Source organism: Mercenaria mercenaria, chromosome 18 (genome assembly GCF_021730395.1).
Source record: "Mercenaria mercenaria strain notata chromosome 18, MADL_Memer_1, whole genome shotgun sequence".
Lineage (NCBI taxonomy): Eukaryota > Metazoa > Mollusca > Bivalvia > Venerida > Veneridae > Mercenaria > Mercenaria mercenaria.
This window is the reverse complement of record NC_069378.1, coordinates 53,466,996-53,489,526: the sequence shown is the minus strand read 5'-3', so window position 1 is coordinate 53,489,526 and position 22,531 is coordinate 53,466,996. Positions and strand designations below refer to the sequence as shown.

Sequence of the window (22,531 nt, the reverse complement as noted above, 5' to 3'; positions counted from 1 at the left end):
GAAAAGTAAAAAGTAACAATAGAATCTCTGCACGCATTGAGCAGAGCAAATACAAGTGTTTCTAATACCCACCAAACGCTCAAAATAAAATATTTTATGCATTCTCTGTTCCAATGAATGGTTACACTCATGTTAAGTTTCACGTATGTGGAAAAAACTTCAATGAGATGACCAAGGATGACCTGTGTTACTTGAGGACAGTTGTTGCCAATATATTGCTTATTCCGTCATCGTTTGTGTTGATAGACGGCGTCGACCCTTCTTCTAGTATTACAGTTACAATGCTTATTCCGGATCAGCATGTTGAAATATTACAAAAAATGTTAAACGCAAAGGACATTGACCTGTCGGAATTGATAGCGTTCGGAGTTGATTCTTTTACGATAGGAGAATCTGTGTTCCCAGTTGCAGGTTAGTTTCATGCAGTGCATATAAACAAGAATTAATGTCATGTCCCCTACTAATTGAAATCCAGTTTGTGACAACTGATTTGGGTCATCAGTACGTCAGTTTATTCAATAATTATCCAGTACTTTGTCAACTTTAGTAAGACATGAAGTCGCGTCCAAGACAAGAGCCCTTGTTTAAAGGTTTAAATAACACTTAGACGTCAAAGATTTTAGGTCAGTCTGCATTGGCACAACATTAACCATTATGCCATCTTAGCTCAATGTCATTCTTAGTGGTCATATTTAAGATGTTAAGTCGTAATTGACTTTTAAACTATTTATGTTTTCAATCATTATTCATGAGGTTCAACGGAATTATTTGTGTGGTTACTGAAAGATACTTTAAACAAGATCTCAATTTTCAATATTTTTTTGATTTTGGAATTCAACAATTCTCCTAAATTTAGATTCTTATTTAATTAACTTCAGACAAAATTGTTATCAAGGTTTTTCGTATTACCTTTTGGTCAGTTAAGTTATCAGGTTTTGTTTTCATAAGTATTCATTGCGTTAAGTATATATACCAGGCATTGAATTGGATAATTGCAATAAAATTTGTATGACGGAATTGCGTGTCCCTTAACCTGTGGCAATAACCATCCTCGATTGGTTTACTTCGCAGCCCAGTTCTCACCATAATTTAAAGGTCGAACGTCTCAGATACCTCATACATTAACGATAAATTTATATCAAGGGTCTATATGTAATTTCAAATATCATTTTTGTAGAAAACAGTAAAATATCCACTGATACGTACATGGAACAATCCGATGTTGAAATGATTGTTAAATTGCAAAAATCAAGGGATACTGTCGCAAATCTGGAACTGGAAAATATGAAACAGATGGAGAGAATCAAGGAAGTTGAAACCCAAAATTTATTACTGCAAGCTCAGAATGAAACGTTCATGCGTTCTGCTAAACCAAATCATATGTTCCCTGAAGGAAAAATAAAACTTGAAAAGCCCGATGAACTTGATACCGAGATACAAGATGCTCTTCTGAAGTTTAGTAACTACCTCGAAGAAATGTCGAAAGATAACTGCAACAAGCAACTAGTTCTGCAATTGCTAAAAGCACATGCTACACTTATAGCAACACGTTGTTTCCAGGAATTATCTATGATGATTAGCAAAGTTGCAGTGCAGGTATATGAATGAAATGTGTAAATCCTTTTTATTCAGATTTGAAATTAAAAACGACTACTAAAAGATTAAAATATAGCCCTGAATTTAAAATCATTTTACGTTTGTTTACTTCAGCTTATTCAGTTCTTAATTACTCCAGTACTTTGTCATTAAATGTATAGTAAATGGCTAATGCATAACAGTTGATATTTTGCAGGCACAAAACCTCACGATACTTAAAGGCACTCATGTTGCACTAAGACATTTCTTCGAAAGCGAAGCCGGAGGTATTTATCATATTTTCTCCTCTAAGACTATCGGTAATATCAATTTAATGACTACTGGTGACTGGAAACTGGATATACACATTCCAGAAAGCGGATATAAGGCGAGATAGAATCTCGAGTCTGATATGGATTTTGACACAATTTTAGTCTTTGTTTTTAGGGAATACATTGTTTATTTGTATTTACCTATGTAACCATAGCCAGTGTTCAATTACCGTATTTGTCCTTAACTTTCGTTTCATGTGGCTATTTGCATATGCGTGAGATGACAGATATGACAATAAAACACTTAATTTACTCTTGTTTAAGTCAACATTCATATCGGACAAATATTATCACGATATGAAAAATACTGGGTCAGCATGCGACGTCTCTTGACAAAACTTATGGAAGATAAATAAAATTGTCAAACTGGCTGTGGGTCATCGTACCCTGAACTGTACATGTTATGTATTTTAAACATTCATAGAATTACCTCTGAAATTATTTCAATCCGTTAAAATGAAGGTCAAAGGTGTAAGGTAAAGAAAACTGTAAAAGATCAGTGCAAGTCTGTCTGTAACCAGAAAAATTGATAATTTATGAAATGAAGCATTAATAACAAAGACTTCTTTTCCACATCCAAAAATGAATTCATTGAATAGCTGGGTTACTAGTATTATTATGTTATTGTCGGCGATTAAGAGATAAGCAATTTTGTATTGTTCAAACTGAGTAAACTGAAACAAAAGCAAGGTCATTTAATCAATATTTAGGAAGGTATGTAAGAACGTTTTTCTTCAGTCATGCCCGGCGAGTGCGTTGTTTTTAAGTAAGGCCGACATTTTTATTATATATAATGTGCTATTGCAAATGAAAATCAAAGACAAAAGTCAAACGGGAAAAGATACTATCAAAAGGACTGCTGCCAATACAGCAAACCACATGTACATATATTTGTTTTACAATAATGTACTTCATGTGTTTTGATTCATAGAGCCAACACCGATAAAAATTGTAAAAGAGATATCACAGAAACTACTTCCGGAAGAAAAGAGCATTTTAGAAAAAGACTATAACTGGACGGAACATGACAAAGAAGCATTTCAGAAGAGTTCACTGCCATTTCTTCTGAGTCTTATGGCTAAGGAATCGACAGAAAAGGGCGACAAAGCATGCCGGAATTTGACAGGTATTCTTAAGGATTATCCGTTGTTACCTTTACAGAAATCAAAGTTGATGGTGGCATAAGTTGATAACGCATGATGTTGAGAATTTTGTTTTTGAAATATAGCAGAAGGCTGGATAAACTGCATCTCATTAATCAAGATGGTGGCGTTTTAGATCACTCAAAAGGGTATATACAATTATAGATAGGTATCATCTTACGGTCAGTCATGTAGTTTGCGATCCGCTGAGCGAATTACTTTTACATTTTAAGGGACTTCAAAGAAACTTCATATATATAATCACCATGGTGTACGGGACAATATTTTCTGGAGCGAACAGAGGTGGGACATCCGTATCCATGAAATATGTTTTCATCTTTAAAACTACATACATATGATAACAATGAAGTGTATATGTGCATGCCATAGGTGTTGAGGATGAACTAAGTTGATGACACCAATATCCAACTCCCTTAAGTTTGTGATGCACTATTTGCACATTTGTCAACTTATAAAAATGCACATTAATCACGATAGGAAGAAGATGTGCGTGGCACGTTTTTCTAGACTGCTCAGTTATGAATTTATGGCGCACCTAAGTCCCCATCCCCCTTACGTTTGTGTAATACATTGCTTCTGATTCTAATGACACTCAGAACTTGTGATCCCAATGATGTTTACATGTGCGTGACATATTTATTCTTGAATGGGCAAATGATGGATGGGTATCCGTACCCCCACAGCTCTCAAAAATGTCGCAGTGTATTTCCATTTGAAATTTTGTACACAACTTCACCATGAAATGCAGGTAAAAATATACGGGATTAGGGACGGGGAACGGGGCGTAAGTGGGAAACCTGACCTCTCTTCAGATCTGTATCTTTATCATCACGAATTATCTGATATGTATATACTCGTAGTTCATGGTCGCTTTGGATACAGCCCTTGCATGTTTTTGTGACAGAATGTCTTGTTGAATAAAGCTGAATTCGGTGGTATACATTACATTTAATGCTAGCTCTAGGTTTAGTGTAACTGCAGTTGAGGTTGTCTTACTATTGATAAATTAAAGAAGCTAATCGAAATAATTGGATCAGTTCCCTTTTTCAGGCTTCAATCCGTTTTAATGACACGTTTATGAAAACTGCTTTCAAGAACAAGTTAACAAGTATTGCTGTTGTTTTCTGACTGCATACCTTATTTATTCATATTACAGAGTTTCTTCGAAGATGCCTTACAAAAATTATTCGTATCGATCTCCTTCTCGAATTTCTTGAAAAAGTAGCAAACTATGGAGAAGAAGATATCGAAGACGCTGCAAGTAGTAGTACTACTGCATCCGATATTGAAGTGCAAGCAAGTAGGGTCACAAAAATGGAGGAAATGTCAAAGAATGTTAAGAAAATATTAGATAAACTGAATAGCCTTGACGACAAGATGCATTCAGTACCAGAGTTGGGCAACATCGCAAGACAAATAAAAGGAGAATACCCTTTTTGGCTCTACAAGCTACTGTGTGCGGAATAAAAGATTCAATAGACGATTGCACGTGGAAAGCGTATAATATACATGTATATCCAGTTCTAGTCTGAAAACATCAAGAACATTTTCATTAAAACACGAAAAAGTTACTGTCGAATCGACAAGTTATCTAGTGACATACAGACGCCACGAAAGAGTGCCATCACATTTGATCTACAATTGTGCTTGGTAAAATATATAAAAGACGTTTCAGAATGAAAATGATATATCAAAACGATGTTATACAGAATTAACTTTCTGAATCGAATATCATGCGTGCAGAACAACTCACTAGACACCTACGCACTTCAAAAATCGCGGGACGGGTTGCCTGAATTGTTACGCCTTGATCTCTGCCAACTTTACAACCATTTCTCTTGCTCATTTCGCAAAGCAATTCAAACAATTCAATTTGTTTTTCAAAAGGGTAGTTTTCAATTCTAGACAGTATTAGGTATATAAATTTCATGCCTTTCTATGTCAGTCACCTAGTAAAAACGCTTCAATGGAAATCAGAGTTTCCTCTGCTTTGTCTTATCTTGCTATGGGTGCATTTGACGTGGTCATTCTTATTCATTAACTCTATTTGTATGATCAACTAAAACATTTAAACATTGTGCTTCAAGAAAAAAAAGAAGAGTTTTATTGCTTTAACATTTTCACTTAATATCTCTGATACAGCATGTAAAACTGCATATGCGCCGAAATAAATAATTATTTTCAGACTTTATTGAAAATATGCATGTTTAATTTTATATTCATGCGTCACATCTTCAATCACAATATAATACCTGTGTATGAAACACAATTGTTTATGTTATAAGGAAATAATCATAGATGTTAGTTTTACTTCATTGTTTGTGCGTCTCATTCTCTACAGCTTTAAGTATGCTTATTTGTGTTTATAATGTAAATCTTAAACCTGAGAGCTTTCATTGATTTCTTAACAAAATGTTATAGTCTGAGTGCCAGACGAAGACAGACTGTTATATTGACCGAACATATTGTGTTACCCAAAATACTGTAGAGTCAAAATTTATATAAATTTTAGAGATATATGTTAAACCGCTGCATACAATTTTAATGAAAACTGTGTGTCATAAAACTATACAGTCATAGTCAAATTATATAGGATGAAATAAAGTAAACCGATGTTAGCAAATCATAGTGCAAGATGCATTCAGTGTGCATGGTGTACCACTTTTGCAATGTAATAACGGAATAATAAACGGTTTCTTTTCAACTGAAATGAATATAGTTTTCTCATTAAGATGCCATCCATTAACAAGTTTCATAATATACAGTTTTTATTTTATAAAGTATCTTATAATTAATAAGTCGGTTTTTTGGTATCGTCCATGGCTACATAACTATGGCCTGTGGTTAGTTGTTCTTTCCCACATTTACAACTCCGTTTAATAATAATTGCAACACAAAATTTTGATGTATATTGTTATCATCTTACTACACGCGTCAGTACACATATTTACGCTGTATTATTCTAAGTAAAATGATTATAAGTGAATATAAATAAATTGAACTGAAGTGTTTTGCCGATCAACCGAAAATCACTCTCCATGAGCACACCATTACGCATTACGCAACAGAAAACTGGAGAAACGAAGATATGTATTTTTTTTTAATTTTCAAATTATTTTTCTTTCTCTTCGTAATAAAAGATTGTAAAATGTAAAGTATCTACTTAGCCTAATCATATTCGCTTATTCTCAAACAAATTAACGGTAACCTTATAAAACGATTCATGCTGGACAATGTCGAACAACGTTTTGTAATAAAACATTATCTGAGTAATTGGAAGCCTCCCCTGTATACATATGTCTATGTACTATGTATTTTTCATCACAAAAACTTGGTATAATTTATAAATGTTATGTCAAACAATAATATTCGCATGAAATATTAGTTTTATTAACTACCACAGGAACAGTTTTTAAGTACAGCGTTGCGGTCGTTAAAATCATCCCGTGCTCTGACTCGGTATTCATTTATAATTATGGAGTATGCATTTTTTTCTGCAAAACAGAGCTCTGCATAAATCGGTGCCAGGGTGCGTGATTGGTGTTGCCTAGTTCTATACCTGTCATTGGCAGACTCAATCAAACCGAGTCTTCTATTGCTTCCTTAGTTGCATTTTGTGCTTCAAATAGATTTTCTTTTATATTTTTTGACGTTGTGTTACTCGCCGCTTCTCATGATTTTATGCTTGTAGTGTTATTGCGCTTACACTCTTCCAGATACATGGTTTAGAATATATAAAACATGTCCACGTTGTGTTAAAATGAAATCAACAATATGTACTCTAGATGATTGTTTCTCAGGCATAAAACAACGTGTTTTAATGCAAATCATTTTCTTTTACTCAGATATTTCATTATGACACAATTGCCTTATTGTCTTATTCTTAGTCAGTCTGTAGTAATACCGGTAGTTTGTTTGTTTGTAATATACATGTATCCGATGTATTTTCAAATAAATATATTATTTAGCTTCTTGTCTGTTACCACTATTTTATTATCCATCTTCCACTCAGCGATTTGCATTCACACCATGTACAATACATGTTCGTACTGGATACATTATTTTCCATATTTGACGACAAAATCCCATGTTAATTAAGTAACGATATAAGTTGTTGATAGACAGAATTGCAACGTCAATAAATAATATCTTGAAATAGCAATTTTTGTGTAAACATATGTAAGCAAATTTACAAATTTAGTTTCTCCTTTACGGCGACAAATGAATGACTTTCCAATCATTTACACTTTTTTGATATATACATTCAATTGAGTTCACAAATGTCGACAAAATCCCGATTTCATTTTTTTTCACGTCATTATAGATAAATATTGACGTTTAAGGACATATCATGGTGAAGATATGTTAGCATTATTGTAATATACAATAAGTGTAAAAATTGTAATACCGATATTTGTGCTCATTCGATAAATCCTCCATACATACATGAACTTAAGGGGAACCGTGTCGTCTAATAACAACGTTGTGAATGGCCCTGGTAAGTGTAAGGTGGTTGAAACAATAGGAATTCTTACGTGACTCGGACAAAGAAAGTTGCAATAACTTGACAGTCAGTTCTTTTATCGTTTTACTATAAGAATTTTAAGCTACAATATAGAGGAGTTTTTATAGGAAAAGGATTTGAAAGGTAGAAAGTTTTTAATTTTGTCATGCGTCATGTAATTTAGTTGTCAAATTTATTCTTCATATGGTTGTCTTTTGTAAGTGTCTTGGTGAGACACTGTTGTGTAACAATTTCACATTAACTTGTTTTACTTGAAATTGTCTTGTTGCGCTCATTGAAGTGGAATTTCTATTGTTTTAATTAATTACTGTTGGTAATGATGGTACTAAAACCAGACTTCCAAACAAAAGAATGGTATTCGTTTGATACTTTGTGAATAAAGAAGGTAAGATCATTACTCTTTTCCTTTTGAGAACAATTAAATATTTTTTGTCACTCACTGGAAGGTTAAGTTGTGACCCCAGCTTAAATTTCCATTGTAACTGAACGGAGTTTCAAACTGAGTTTGTAATGATGTGCTATATTGAACAGCTATGTTAAACATCCTAATATTCTATTTGATGAATCAAAAGAAGTTGTAGTTACTGGACGGATAACACTTTCTGTAGCAACATCACATGGATAAGACTTCTTTACAGCCTCAGCAGACCAAGAAATGTCAACAATAGCTAGGATTGAAACTAATTTTGGTTCTTCAATGGTCACTTAAACGCTTTTTACTGTGGCGACACCGTACAGTATTTCTTATAATGGTAAACTTGTAATTATAGTTTCATATGATTATGAGAGATTTACAGTGTATAAAACTTTCATTCGGTTAGCATTAGAAGTGTTTGTTTAATATTTATAGTGTCAATCCTTAGCTCAAATTAGGCTACTAAAGGGTTGGCTTATGCGTCATCTCAAGACAAAGAAAATAATAACTTCCCGATTCCTACTTTTAATGTTATGCATCAGTTCAGAAAGGCAATCGCAAACCTTGATTTAACTAGCTGGCCGCTAATAAACCGGTCTCCCGTGAGGAAGAAGAATTTTGTGATAATCGCCCCTTTTCAAAAGGATTAAAACATTGATATTATCTAATAATATGGCCATTCCTACAAGCCGATAAGGAGAATTATAAGATCAATTAATTTAAGTTTTTTTTATATAAGAATTGACAGGTTCTCAGGAAACCGGTTTTATGACGATGCGGCATAGCTACATTTAAGAACCTATGTTCAACACTTGTTGCATACGAACTGCTATCACGGCCTTTGATTGAATTGAAAATATTTCAAACTAGTAACACTTATATAGGTATACATGAATTCGTTTCTTTTGGCTTGTTTGTGTCAAGAAAATGTCATTTGGTGCCAGTATGCTGAACATTTCTGAGTCTGGTCAAGAAAAGCAGTCGTCGGAAGTATTTACTGTGTTTAAATGTAGTGTTGATGCCGGTTTACTGTTGAATTGATGCTGTTTGAGAGCTGTGTTGGTACTGTTTTAGAGTTGTCTTTTTTTATTTCCACTTAGCGCCCATTACTGGCGCAATTTCATGACATACTTTGCAGTTGTTACAAGCATAACATGAAGTAACATAATGTAGATCATGTATTATATTGTTTACTGTACCGCTTCTGGCGAAAGAGGAATTTATTTTTAGTAAAAATGTCACGCATGTTACACCCCATTTCTTAAATTCGGTCGAAAAATGTCTTTAAAAGTGTTAGATAGATGCAACAATGATGTTACAAGAATGTTACATGGATATTAATTATGTTACGTGTGTCTGAGAAGACGTGTCTATTTGTAGTGAAAATGTAACTCTTGTTACACCCCATGTCTTTAATTCGGCCAAATAACGTCTTTCTTAGTGTTATATAGATGTAACAAGAATGTAACATGGGTGCTACTTATGTTACGTGTGTCTAAGAAGTGTCTCTTTGTAGTAAAACTGTTATGCATGTTACACACCATACATTCGGCCGAAAAACTTCTTAAGGAGTGTTATTTAGATGTAACAAGGATGTTACACGGATGTTACTATTGTTACGTTTGTCGTCAAATAATTACCCTAACAGAAGGAGGTGACATCTTAAATAAGTGCATTGTGCATATGCTTGTCACTGATTGGCTGTTACATAATGTTATGTTGTTACTTGATGTTCTGCTTGTAACAAATGCAAAGTATGTCACCAAATTGGGCCAGATGTTCTCTACAGACATTGTGTTGTTTCAACGATAGATAGATAATAACGTATTACACACGAATGAGCTTTTCCTCTCATTTCCCTACTGACTGTTATTTAAATGCCCAAGATACGTGTAAACACTACCATTGAATTTTTTTATAATTATATTGCAATACCAAATAGTCAGTCAAAGTTTAGCTTAAATTTGCATATACAGTACGCAAAGTAAGAACTTCACTGGAAAGAAAAGAAAAATATTTACATGTCTTTCTGACACTTTTACAGGATTTTAATTCCAAATGATATGTTTTTACGAGGAACTTAACATCGTGTACAGACGTTTTGAATCACAATTTGTCCATGTAGTGACAGATTAACTTAAAATTTGTCTAGATATATACATATGTGATAAACTACGTTCCACAAGAACGCAGCCAAAAGACTTCATTAATTCACTACGAAATGACATAAAATATACCTATTGTACTAGATATCAGTAACCATGCCGATCATTACCGATGTTTAATCCGTGATATGAATTGTTCACATATATACAATCGCCGATCTGAATTTCGTATACTTGTTTGTATGGTGTAGGTTCGAGCCTTTCTTTTTTAATTACTTTTACTTATTCATAATGTTTTTTTTAACGATCGGTTAAACATTGTTTTCATTTTCCTCGCAAGAGTTTTGTATGTTAATAGATTCAATATCTATTCTAATATTAGATCCAGAGAAAATAAGTACTCAGTATAGCGAAAATCATGATAGCAATAACTTTACCTGTATTCTTCAGGTAAAAAACATGCTGGAAAAAAGATAGCTCGTACTGTATTCGAACCAGCACCGTCAGCTTACAAATCAGACGTGCTAACCACTAGACCATGTTGCTACTTAGTAAATAAAGGCCACAGTTATCGCGTTTTGTTAATATGAATTGTTTACTCAGTAATGTGAATTGTTTACCGATATATTATCAACAATATGAACTGTTTACCGAAATATAATCAGCAATAAGAATTGTTTACCGATATGTAATCAGCAATATCAATTGTTTACTCAGTAATATGAATTGTTTACCGATATATAATCACCAATATGAACTGTTTACTCAATAATATGAATTGTTTACCGATATACAATCACCAATATGAACTGTTTTCTTAGTAATATGAATTGTTTACCGATATATAATCACCAATATGAACTGTTTACTCAATAATATGAATTGTTTACCGATATACATTCACCAATATGAATTGTTTTCTCAGTAATATGAATTGTTTACCGATATACAATCACCAATATGAACTGTTTACTCAATAATATGAATTGTTTACCGATATACAATCACCAATATGAACTGTTTACTCAATAATATGAATTGTTTACCGATATATAATCACCAATATGAATTGTTTTCTCAGTAATATGAATTGTTTACCGGTATACAATCAGTAATATGAATTGTTTACCGATATACAATCAGCAATATGAATTGTTTACCAATATACAATCAGCAATATGAATTGTTTACCAATATACAATCAGCAGTATGAATTGTTTACCGATATATAATCAGCAATATGAATTGTTCACTGATAAAACATCAGCAATATGATTGCTTTTATATTTTAGTCTTAAGACTTGGTAAATTGTTACATAACTGCTTTTCGATAGTTCGGAGAATTTAATTCATATTTATGTATAAATATTTTCATTATGGAAAAAAATAGTTTATTTTCACATAAAAACATTGAAGTTATGATTTCAGTTTTAATAGCCAAAAGACATTTTTCTGATGTTAAAGATCAAAATTTAATCGACACAACTATAATTATGATTTTCACTGGATTTTAAAATATATATTTATTTTAAAGAAATACAGGAACTATATATTTTATTGGAAGGCGAATTACAATTGAACGTTGGCAGGTATTAATGGCTGTTCTATTTCGATGTTGAAAATATCGCTAAGCTGTCATTTATTTTGATTTTCTACTACTCATGGAAAGCAAACAATTAACTTTTGAAGCAGCCTTCTGTAAAACATAAATTTAAGAAACTGAACGCTATTTTTGTGCGTTTATACAGGCACAATACAGTTAAATTTTTACCAGTTCCTGTTTCTCTACAGTTTAAAAAGAACAGTTTTGTAATAATTTACATGAGTGTGTCATTTTAGTCATAAGATAAGAATTGTTAATCTTTAAAAAGATTAATGGCAGGCTACTTATCTCTGTATTCAATTGTCACACCGTGTCACATGTACTATGGACTGTGTAAAAAGATATGTATTTGGACTGAACTCATATTAATGGCAAAGTACTGAGTGCAGTCGGAATAACTCGGCATCATTCATGGAAAAACAAGGTAATCTCATCTTACGTAGACAAAAGCGTGAAATCATTTTTTAATTTATTGATTTTTCATGGTTTAATCTGTCATTGAGAACATAAACCTCGCCGATTCGTATAACAGTATTTGTGTGTTCTTATTACTCATTTAAACTGTTGTGTTTTCCTTACTTATCTATGACTATTGTGTTCTCATTACTCATTTATGAATTTTATGTTTTAATAATATATTTTTATTGTTCTAGGTCATATTGTTGTGTGTATTTTCGCCATCCTTGGTGTCTGTCTCACACCAGTATGTAAGTGGTATGAATTTCGTAACTTACTGTTTTATAAGCTATATTACGTAATGCATACACTTAAACTCCAGCTAGATAAATCATCAACAAGTGAACACAAAATGACATATTTGATTACATGCATGTGTTCTGGAAATACCATAACATATCACTTTTAGAAACGCTCTATTTACTGTACTGTTAATTGTTTAAGTCATTAGTTTTCGTATTAAGTAAATTAACATACCGAGAAATAACATAGTGGCTGATATCCAATAGCTTTATGTCCTGGATTAGTGCAAATGCAAAAATACTGATTGTTTAATCACTTCATCATATTGGTACTAGCGCCAGAGTGAAAACATAATTATGAACATGTCAGAACGAAATATCACACACGTTCGAACAAAAGAACGAGATTTGACACGCGTTAAATGGGTCGCCTCCTCATTTTCGCTATAGACTTTGAACAACCTTTAGTTACTCCTTGCCGCCCGCATCAAGATGTCAACACGTCAACGCAGTACAATGAAAAAATTTACGTACTATCGTGTTAGTGCGTTATGGTAGAAAATGAAATGATAAAATGTGCCGTGACATGCTATCTGTCAGGGCATTTATGCAGAGCCAAAGAAAAATTAAAATAAAAACACTTACAAGCCTTTATTTGGTGGTTTGCCAAGTGTTACTATCTTTGTAGTGACATACATGATATAGGCTTTATAAGTTCATTATTATGTTGAGCCATTCTTGCTTCCATCACTGTCAAAGTCAAATAAACAGAAAAGTCTCAAAACTCTTCTTTTAGATGCCTTTCAGTGCCTCTCCTGCCATGATATAGACGATCCATATAATTGCAACAATACGACTTCTTGTTCCGGCTCTCAAGAGGTAAGATACCATGATTTGATCAAATAGTTTAAGGTAGTGAACCGAGATAGCAATGGCAATTTACATTCAATTACACATTGTCTGAATAAGGTTTCGGTATTTCTGTATTGGCACGGAAATGCCGGTACGGAGATTATGTAATCCAGCGGAAATTGCCGAGTGTCATGGTAAATCTGCACCTTAACGTAAGACTTACCTTAACCTCTTTATTTACAATGTAGTCAAACTTAATTCAAAGACCACTTGCTTTATGAGATTACCCTTATCTCTGTATTTGCAATGCAGTCAAATTTAATCGAAAAAAAGCCACTTCCTTCAAGAGATTACTCTTTCAGTTCTATTTTTATATTATTAAAGAACATATAACTTTGTTTTTAAAAAACTAGTTGTGAAAAGACACAACTTTAGCCTTCCTTTAGATGGTCTCTTAATTCAAGTTTTACTATTATTAAAGAACATATAACTTTGTTTTTAAAAAACTAGTTGTGAAAAGAGATACCTTTTAGTCTTCCTTTAGATGGTCTCTTAATTCAAGTTTTAAGGTACATAGTTAATTTATTGCAAATTACAATAATATGTTAGGTACTAGATACAATAGATTGGTATGTTTTGAAATGTGCTGTCTGGTCTATTTCGTCGGATCCTTAAGGGTGTCTCTCTTGTTGATCTGCTTTCTGCAACAGCATTACCTAATAACGTATACATGGGACCATATGTTTGCTTTTTATATATCTTTTTACACGAGCATGTTTTTAAATCATGTTCGTTTTGTTGAGTCACATGTCTGGCGTATGTATCTTTTATTAACACTTAACACTTTTCCTTGGAATATAGCGGGAGATTGGACGGAGGTTTATTCAGAATTATACATCCACGTAGAGTTTCATATTTTGACATTTCCTAGGAGGGGCCTTACTGGGTTCCTTAATTTGTTGTCTGGTTGTTTTTATTCCTTTGCACATGTTTCATGATTGCAGTTTTGTTTTCTCCATGTGCAAGGAGGTATTTATAACATGGGATGCGCTGACAATCAGGTATGTTTTACAATATACTGCAGTAACAAAAAGCTTGTTTGAAATCAAGCATTTTAAGTTTAACGTCCGATCTGTAACTTTAAGTGCCATCTTCTGCCTAATAGTATATTTATATCGCTTAGAAATTTGGCTTGATACATTTTGTACTCAATGTATATAAACTGATCGCATACTTGTCTAAGACTTATATCTATACATGCGAGGCCTCCTTGGCCAAGTGGTTAAAGTCGCCGACTTCACATCACTTGCCCATCATCGATCTGGGTTCGAGCCTTACTCGGGGCATTAATTTCTTCATATGAGAAAGCCATCCAGCTGGCTTACGGAAGGTTGGTAGTTCTACCCAGGTGCATGCTCGTGATGAAATAATGCACGGAGGGACACCTGGGGTCTTCCTCCACAATCAAAGCCGGACAGTCGCCAAATGACCTATAATCGTGTCGGTGCGAAGTTAAAACCAACAAAATAAATAAATAAATATATTAAAATTCGTTACACAAATAAATCCTTAGGCCGAGGAGTTAATAACACTTCTTAAAATGTTCATATCTATTGTTCACAAAGGCCAACGGTTTTAAAACTGGCATGTTTGATATGATTTAAAGGTTGCACATTGATTTGACGTATAAAGTAATAAAAGAGAACGTAATAGTTAATGAATTTAAAAGAACTACTGTAAGTTTATTTCCGCTTAAGTATGGAAGGGTGCTGTGCGTACAGTGCAGTTCAAAGTTAAATTTCACAATAACATAATTTTCAGTATTGTGGCGGCATTTCAACAACAGACATAACTGGACGCAGTATAAAGAACCGTCAGATATTAAATAATGGTGTAAATAGTGCCAGTAATGAATGTCTGGAGTGTTGTTCTTCTGACAGTTGTAACTCTGATCTGTGTTATCATCTGAAACGTAAGTCATAGATGTACAGAAATGTCATGCAAAATTGTAGTAACCTCCCGGATTCACACCCGGATTAGTCCATCCACGACATTGAGTCCCATCGGAATCTGACATTCTGACCCAATAGTGTGGAGATATAATAGCAGATTGTGTTCTTAAAATACCCTTCGTCAAAATATATAGTCATTTTCTTAAATGATTAAATGCCATGTAGTAATAGATAATAGTAAAAATCCATTTTAGTTGCAGTACTTTTAATCTTTATACTCATGTATTAAGATTGATTAATATGAACTTTAAGATTAGAGATAAAAGAAAGTTTGGCATTGTTAAGTCGTAGCGAAATAAAAATGACACTATCTAATCAACAATGATCAGTCATTCTTGCATAAAAACTACTTTTTCACTGGATCCGCCCATGTATAAACGGGAGAAAAATCGTGTGCAAATAAGGCAATTCACGTGCTGTTAATACATGAGTTTTATTTTTGAAATGCTTTGCCAGGGATATATGTATGTATTTTTGCTCACACTGATATTTGGCATCTGCGTCTTGTTTCTTCCATAAAAACTTCTTCTTGTAGCATTATAGATACAAATGTAAGCCATAGTATGTTTAGCTGTATCAGTTGCCAACCCCAAACGTACTGCCCCCATCAATGTCAATGTTAATACACAAAAAAAAGTGTATTATCCCTACATTGATGACCAGAAGTGGTTTGTTAATAGCCTATTTTGTTAATAGTATACATATTACGAAAATGGTAAGGTGCCGATTTACTAAAGATTTACTGAAAAGATATCTAATCTAATCATTTCTATACATTCATTACACAACCTTAAGTTACTTTGAACAACTGTTTAAACAATAAAATTAAAAGGGACATAATTACTTTAGTATTCGACTTGTCAGTTCTTGGTTTACACAATACTGATTATCCACATAGGTTTTCTACATTAACATATATGAGCCGTGCCATGAGAAAACCAACATAGTGGCTTTGTGACCAGCATGGATCCAGACCAGCCAGCGCCTCCGCGCAGTCTGGTCAGGATCCATGCTTTTCACTAACAGTTTCTCTAATTGTAATAGGCTTTGAAAGCGAACAGCATGGATCCTGACCAGACTGCGCGGATGCAAAGCCACTATGTTGGTTTTCTCATGGCACGGCTCATATTGTCATGTCCCAGACTGTAGGAAACTACATTGTATTTCAAAGCAGTTCATATGTGGTATTTACTAAGTTTGAACCTTAAATGTATGACTTTTTTGCCATACATTTCATGACTATTATTCATTTGGTTGATATATATAATACTACATACTTTATCGTTGTTCTTTTTTATTTAATTTGTTACTGTAGCCTATGATCAAGTCGGTCATTGAATATGTCTTTTCCTTTACGAGTTTGTCAATGTTATTGAGTGTTGTTCTTTATTGTTTCAAATCAATCACTTATCGAATGTAAATTGTAAGGTAATTTTTATGTAACTGGATAATTGTACCATAGTGCATTTAATATTATTCATGTTTCAGCTTCAGTATGCCAGGATGATGAAACAGTTGATTGTGCAAAACTGAACACGCTGTTTCACGTATGCAAGGATATACATCATGCAAAACTGGTTTGCCCAAAATTTTGCAGTCTGTGCTCTTTAGGTAAACATTTTCCTAATTATATATAATGATTTGGTTTTATTTTTCTAAAACTTATTCGTTTAGTACTACTTGCAAATATGTGATAGTTTTCAAATATTCGCGGCAAAAATCACATTTATAGGACATAATGCATTATGTAGGTAAAAATATTAAAAGAAAAGAGCTGAAATTTTGGACAAAAGTCTTTAGCTGAACTATTTGAAAAAAGTGTAGTTTGAGCTATTCTACCTGGCATCTTTGTTTTGCATGCTAGTGCGTATAGCTGTCAATTTAAGATGCAAGGAGTTTCAAATAAGCTTGTCTTTCTACTCAATCCTTCAAGCTGTAAATATGTAACGTTTCATGTTGTTAATATATATGAATAAAATATTGTTTAAACCAATTTTAGATGTGTAATTTTGAAATGTTTTTTTTTTATTTTTATAGGTCAATTACCAACTTCTCTGTGTAAATTTCCGTACCTCTGACATTATGACCAAATTATGCCCCCTTTTGGACTAGAAAATTCTGGTTAAAGTTTTGCATGCAGGACAATATCTCCAAAACTAATAAAGAAATTGAATCGAAACTTCACATGTGTCTTTGGAGTTATGAAACTAGGTAATAGCATGAAGTCTCATTTATAACTCTGACATGTATTTTGGTCAAATTGTGGTATCTTTTAGACTTTAAATATACCGGTTAATTTTGCATGTAAGTACATATAGCTATTCTTAAAGGCATGTAGCTATGAAACTTAGTTTTTCTTTTTCTAGGTCAAGAACCAACCTTACAGGATCAAGTCCAATAACTCCGACATGTATTTTGAGCAGATTATGTCCCCTTGTGGACTTAGAAAATCCTGGTTGAAGCTTTTGATGACATTTCTTTTGACATGCATGTTGCTATATTAAAAGCTAATGAAACTTCACTCCCTTTTTCAGGTTTACATAACTAGTTCATAACGCCCAGTCCCATAACCATGTCATGTGTTTTTCAAATTTAAATTTATGTCCCCTCCTAAACTTAAAAATTTCTGGTTAAAGTTGTGCATGTAAGGTACTACCTCTTAAACAAATGCAGATACTGGATTGAAACTGTATAGATATTTTAACATTTAGGTAATATTCCTGCTTTTGGGACAATAATTCGAATACTAGTAGTCGAACATTGGCTTGCTCACGGACAGTTATATTTTAAAATGTTAATAGATTTCGTCATCTTAAAAGTATTGTCTATCTTTATTCAACAACATGTTAATGCTATTCACATTGCAAATGTCTTAATATTTTATTTGATACCAAGATTGTTACAGGATACTATTTATCACAAGATGACATTTTATGATGTCTTACATTCTGCTATATTAACAAACACTACTTTTTAAACTCGTTAAAATATGAAAAATAAGCAAGTGACTTAGCAAGTCTCTTCTTGTGAAATAAACATTAAATACCAGCATCTTAAAATATTATCAAACAATTCTTGATAAGTTGATGGAAACTGGGCAGAGTGGTCAGTATGGTCAGGTTGTAACGTACTGTGCGGAAAAGGTACCCAAACTAGGACAAGAACTTGCACGAATCCCTCACCTGCACATGGCGGTTTGTACTGTGAAGGAAATGCTAGAGAAACCCGAGAGTGTCAGGCTTCGTCATGCCCAGGTAATGTTACTTAGCTGCATAATCTTATAATTTGTTTAATAGGAATACAATCAAACGTATCACTTACCAAATACTTACTGTTCTCAACTTGAATTTGATCTTTGGATTGATGTTAGAGGTACTGTCTCTAGACAGAGATGTTCTCTTAATTTGCACTATCGTGCTTTCATTCTTTGCTAGGTTTAAAATTTTGTATAACAGTTTGACATAAATAGACGTTGTAATGCTAGTAGTACGCTTGCTTGTTTGTATCGGAGTAAATGTCGTTTTTGTAAGTATTTCAGTTAAATAACGGTTGGCAGTTAAGCTAACCAGTGTTCAAGGACTCTAGATCTGTTTTAATAAAAACCTGTTCGCTGCAAGTAACTGCCTACTTCGGCACATGAATCAGAGCGGCGAGAAATGATTTTATAGACAAACACAATGTCCTTTATTAAATTTTCAAGGAGAACATACGCCTCGCCCGTGTATCGAACTCACGACCCCGCGATTCGTAGACCTGCTCTCCCTCTGCTGAGGGAAACGGGCGGGTAAGCTGGCAGTATAACATATATCTTTAACAGTCAAGCATTACAGTAATAATTACTGCAAAGACTTCTGAAATATGAGAATTTTCCTTAGGTTTCTTTAGTTATTGCAGAAGACGTTCTTATTATGAAGCATATGTCTGAAAGAAATTGGCCATTACAGTTGACAGTTCTATATTTGCATAAAATGTTATTAGGCTGATCACTACCAAATAGAATGTAACCCTCCGCTAGTCTAGTCACAAGAGGTCCAAATATAAATAGTACTAATCTTTTTTTCCTTTCCTAGTGCATTTTCTCGATAGTAACGTGCTTACTTTTACCCTACCTTGTTTCAGTATGTATCACTTTGCATTCTATTAAAATCGACATGTTCCTATCGCATGCTGGGTACAAATGGCGGCGTAAGAATATAATGTCTCGAAAAGAGAAATTGAAAGAAGCGAAAAGTAGTAAATTCAGCGGGTTGTATTAAATGAACTGTAGTTCTCTTATATAAAAGTTAACACCCACTTTTCTTTTTGTTATTCAAAAGTAGCGTTCTAGTTCTTTTTGGGAATATAAGTCTCTGAAAATCTGATATGCAAGAAAATGTCGAAAAACCGCTATGAAGTAAATGGATTTTATCTGAAATAAAGAAGAGCTGGATTTAGTGGTGTTCAACCTATTAGAAAAATATCAATAATTTATGGATTACACATTGTAAAGATAAATTGGTTTTGACATGTATAAATATAATTAATAATTTCTGTTTTACAGTTACCTCTTGCGGCAGTAAGTTGCAATACAACTCCAGTTTTACTAACGTTGCACGAGGAAAGCCTGTCACACTCAGTTCAGAGTACGACAAAATTGGCACCGGGAATCTGATGGTAATATACTGCCTTTGCATAGAATTACGATATTTCTGATGTGTGTCTTTCATCACTGAATCCGCTTGCCTCCAAATTTGTGTCCGTATTTTTGAAAATGTCAAACGTAATATCAAGTATTAGTATGTACATACAAGAACAAAACAATGTACATTGTTTTGTTCCTGTATGTAACTACTAATAAGAAGACACTCTGTGCCCCTCCAGGTATTATTTCATTACGGTTGGACCCCTAGACATAACTACAGACCTTCTGTGGTTAAACGAAATGTTAAGAACTGCAAACAGCCTAAACAATTTGACACATGGTAACCAATCAATTTGTTGCAGGTTGATGGTTCACGTAACAGTACCTATCCATGTACACATACAAATATACAGTTAGATCCAAACGCAGTGGTTGACCTAGGAAAAGCCTATCCATTATATTCAATGTACATAGTAAACCGACAAGACTGCTGTAGTGAGTACATGCAATTCCTTTAGTTTCAACGCATTGATGAGTAGGAAAGAGCGGCATTTTTCAATTTCACTATCATTACAAAAAAGGGCAAAACTGAATATCCAACAGGTAAAGCCACCTTCCAAAACTGCAGGCTCCCCAAGGAGCAACCCACATCACGCTTAATTGAACCACCTGTATACACTGACAAATACACGAGAACAAAGCAAATAAAGAAAGAAACAGATTAGGGCACCGCTTTGGAACGGTCAGTGGCAAAAACACGATTGGGGAACTTTAACCGCTTTATGGCATAAACAAGTTTGTTTGGTCATATTCATACAGAAAAAAATGCTTCTTGTAAAGTGTTGCATTTTGTACTAAATATTTGCTCAGATGTGACTTACTTATTACAGAGTGTTGTTTAAACCTGGTGGATATACGATTATTATGAACACAATGAAAACGAGCTGCTCTCGTTTAACAGGGCTACGTTCGATAATTGTAAAACAGATTCTCTTATTAACTCGAGCTATACATTTTTTTTATTATATTTAATATTATACAACGTCAAACACTGAAAATCCTTCAAGAACAAAACAATGCTAAGTATGGCGGTCAACGTCGAATCTTAAAGAATTGTAAGCTTATACATTAAGATGTTAACTTTTCGCATTTAAGCTGAACGATTGCATGACGTAGAGATACTGATTGGAGATGATCTTTCTAATCTTCAAACAGTTGCTAGACACAAAGCTGCCATTGGAGCTGACTGCACATTCCAGTTTGACAGCCCTGTGAGTGGTCGTTACGTCAAAGTTCAACTAGACGCAACAGAATACCTTACAATATGTGAACTAGAATTATACAGCAAAGTGTGAAGAATATAGTGCCTGTAAATGTTCTTCTCTAGTTTTGCCTTTCTTTACTTCTTTTGTGGAATCGTTTCTTTCCAGATTTATTTTTGCGAAAATGAACATTTGATAATTTTAAAGCAAAATTAAATCCCTCGCAAACAAAAATATCTGATTATCCATTATACAGAGTAGTTCACTCATAAAAAGGTTAAAAATTATACATGCCTAGTCTGCATAGTCCATAAATTGCATATAAACCAAATAGTCAGTGTTCAGACCCAGTGTTTTGTTTAAAAGAGATAACTCTTGAGGCTATTCAAAGTTTGTATAATTATGTCCCTTTTCTTTTCAAAACACTATATGTAATCAGAGCCAAGAAAGATCGACCGGAATATATTGGAGGACGAAATGACCCCTGACACAGTGTATTTTATTAAATCGTCTGGTAGAACTATGTCTTGCGGTGCGATCGAATTCGTGATCCCTTGATCCGTTGGTATACGCTCTCCATGATATCGAGCTGGGCAGGCGGGTTAGAACCCGTTAAGCTTATACAAGTAGTGCCAGTTTCATCAAATACTGAAGAAATTACTACTCTGACTGAACCAAGTAATAACACCTTTTACTCTAAAATGGATTGCAGATTGCTTTGAAATAATCCCAAGTCAGCTAGGGTATTTGACGACCTGTGGAGTTTCCATTTACACTATTTTCCACAGCAGCGTTGTTTGTGACGTGTGGCGGCCGTACTGTTATATTTCGATCTTTTCAGATCGTTCAGCACGATATTTTTGTTGTGTTATTGGTACTATTTAGTTGTACAGCTTAAACACTTCGGCCTGTGTGGTTACAATGCTCAGACTTTCATAGCTTTTGGTATTAAATAAATATCTAATACTAAAAGCTATGATTTGAAAACGCAGCCGCCCCAGACAGCAACTCAACACGACTATCACACACACACGCAAAACCATACACCGATAAAGCAAACACCCGAGGACGAAACGAACATTTAAAGGAACACATGGGCATAAACAAAAAATAGAGGAACAGAGTATGGGATCGCCTTGGAACTGTCTTTGTCAAACAACATTTTAATACACATAACTTGCTTTAAGACTGGTCACTGAGGTTTTGGTTGTACACTCAATCTGAATAATTATTTTCAATAAACTGACTGTGAGTGCTGTCCCTGGGTGAGCCGTTAGTGACAAAATGATTATTTGTCTAACGTCATTTGTCCACTTCTGATGCATGTGGAACAGTTGGCAGTTACTTGCTGAGAACAGGTTTGTCTAT

At 33.8% G+C, this 22,531-nt stretch overlaps 2 protein-coding genes across 2 annotated transcripts; both read left to right on the top strand.

Annotated features, from left to right (window-relative positions):
• Positions 1–116: 116 nt before the first annotated feature.
• Positions 117–7,039, top strand: LOC128550634 (uncharacterized). The gene is made up of 5 exons (XM_053529998.1): positions 117–411; positions 1,178–1,596; positions 1,793–1,862; positions 2,839–3,033; positions 4,227–7,039. Exons 1-5 carry the CDS (start codon positions 168–170, stop codon positions 4,535–4,537), a joined length of 1,239 nt encoding a protein of 412 aa, XP_053385973.1. The 5' UTR covers positions 117–167; the 3' UTR covers positions 4,538–7,039.
• A 4,968-nt stretch (positions 7,040–12,007) lies between these two features.
• On the top strand, positions 12,008–21,402 carry LOC123539410 (SCO-spondin-like). The gene is made up of 10 exons (XM_053530597.1): positions 12,008–12,142; positions 12,372–12,425; positions 13,213–13,295; positions 14,273–14,329; positions 15,090–15,240; positions 16,769–16,891; positions 18,364–18,534; positions 19,821–19,933; positions 20,264–20,396; positions 21,057–21,402. The coding sequence occupies exons 1-10, from the start codon at positions 12,130–12,132 to the stop codon at positions 21,254–21,256; spliced, it is 1,098 nt and encodes a 365-aa protein (XP_053386572.1). The 5' UTR covers positions 12,008–12,129; the 3' UTR covers positions 21,257–21,402.
• Positions 21,403–22,531: the final 1,129 nt, after the last annotated feature.

Coding starts and splice junctions, on each gene's coding strand:
- LOC123539410 (XM_053530597.1), top strand. Junction 14,330..15,089: donor TGGGATGCGCTGACAATCAG/GTATGTTTTACA, acceptor CATAATTTTCAG/TATTGTGGCGGCATTTCAAC. Junction 15,241..16,768: donor TCTGTGTTATCATCTGAAAC/GTAAGTCATAGA, acceptor TTCATGTTTCAG/CTTCAGTATGCCAGGATGAT.
- LOC128550634 (XM_053529998.1), top strand. CDS start 168: ATGACCAAGGATGACCTGTGTTACTTGAGGACAGTTGTTGCCAATATA. Junction 1,597..1,792: donor TTAGCAAAGTTGCAGTGCAG/GTATATGAATGA, acceptor GATATTTTGCAG/GCACAAAACCTCACGATACT. Junction 1,863..2,838: donor CTTCGAAAGCGAAGCCGGAG/GTATTTATCATA, acceptor TTTGATTCATAG/AGCCAACACCGATAAAAATT.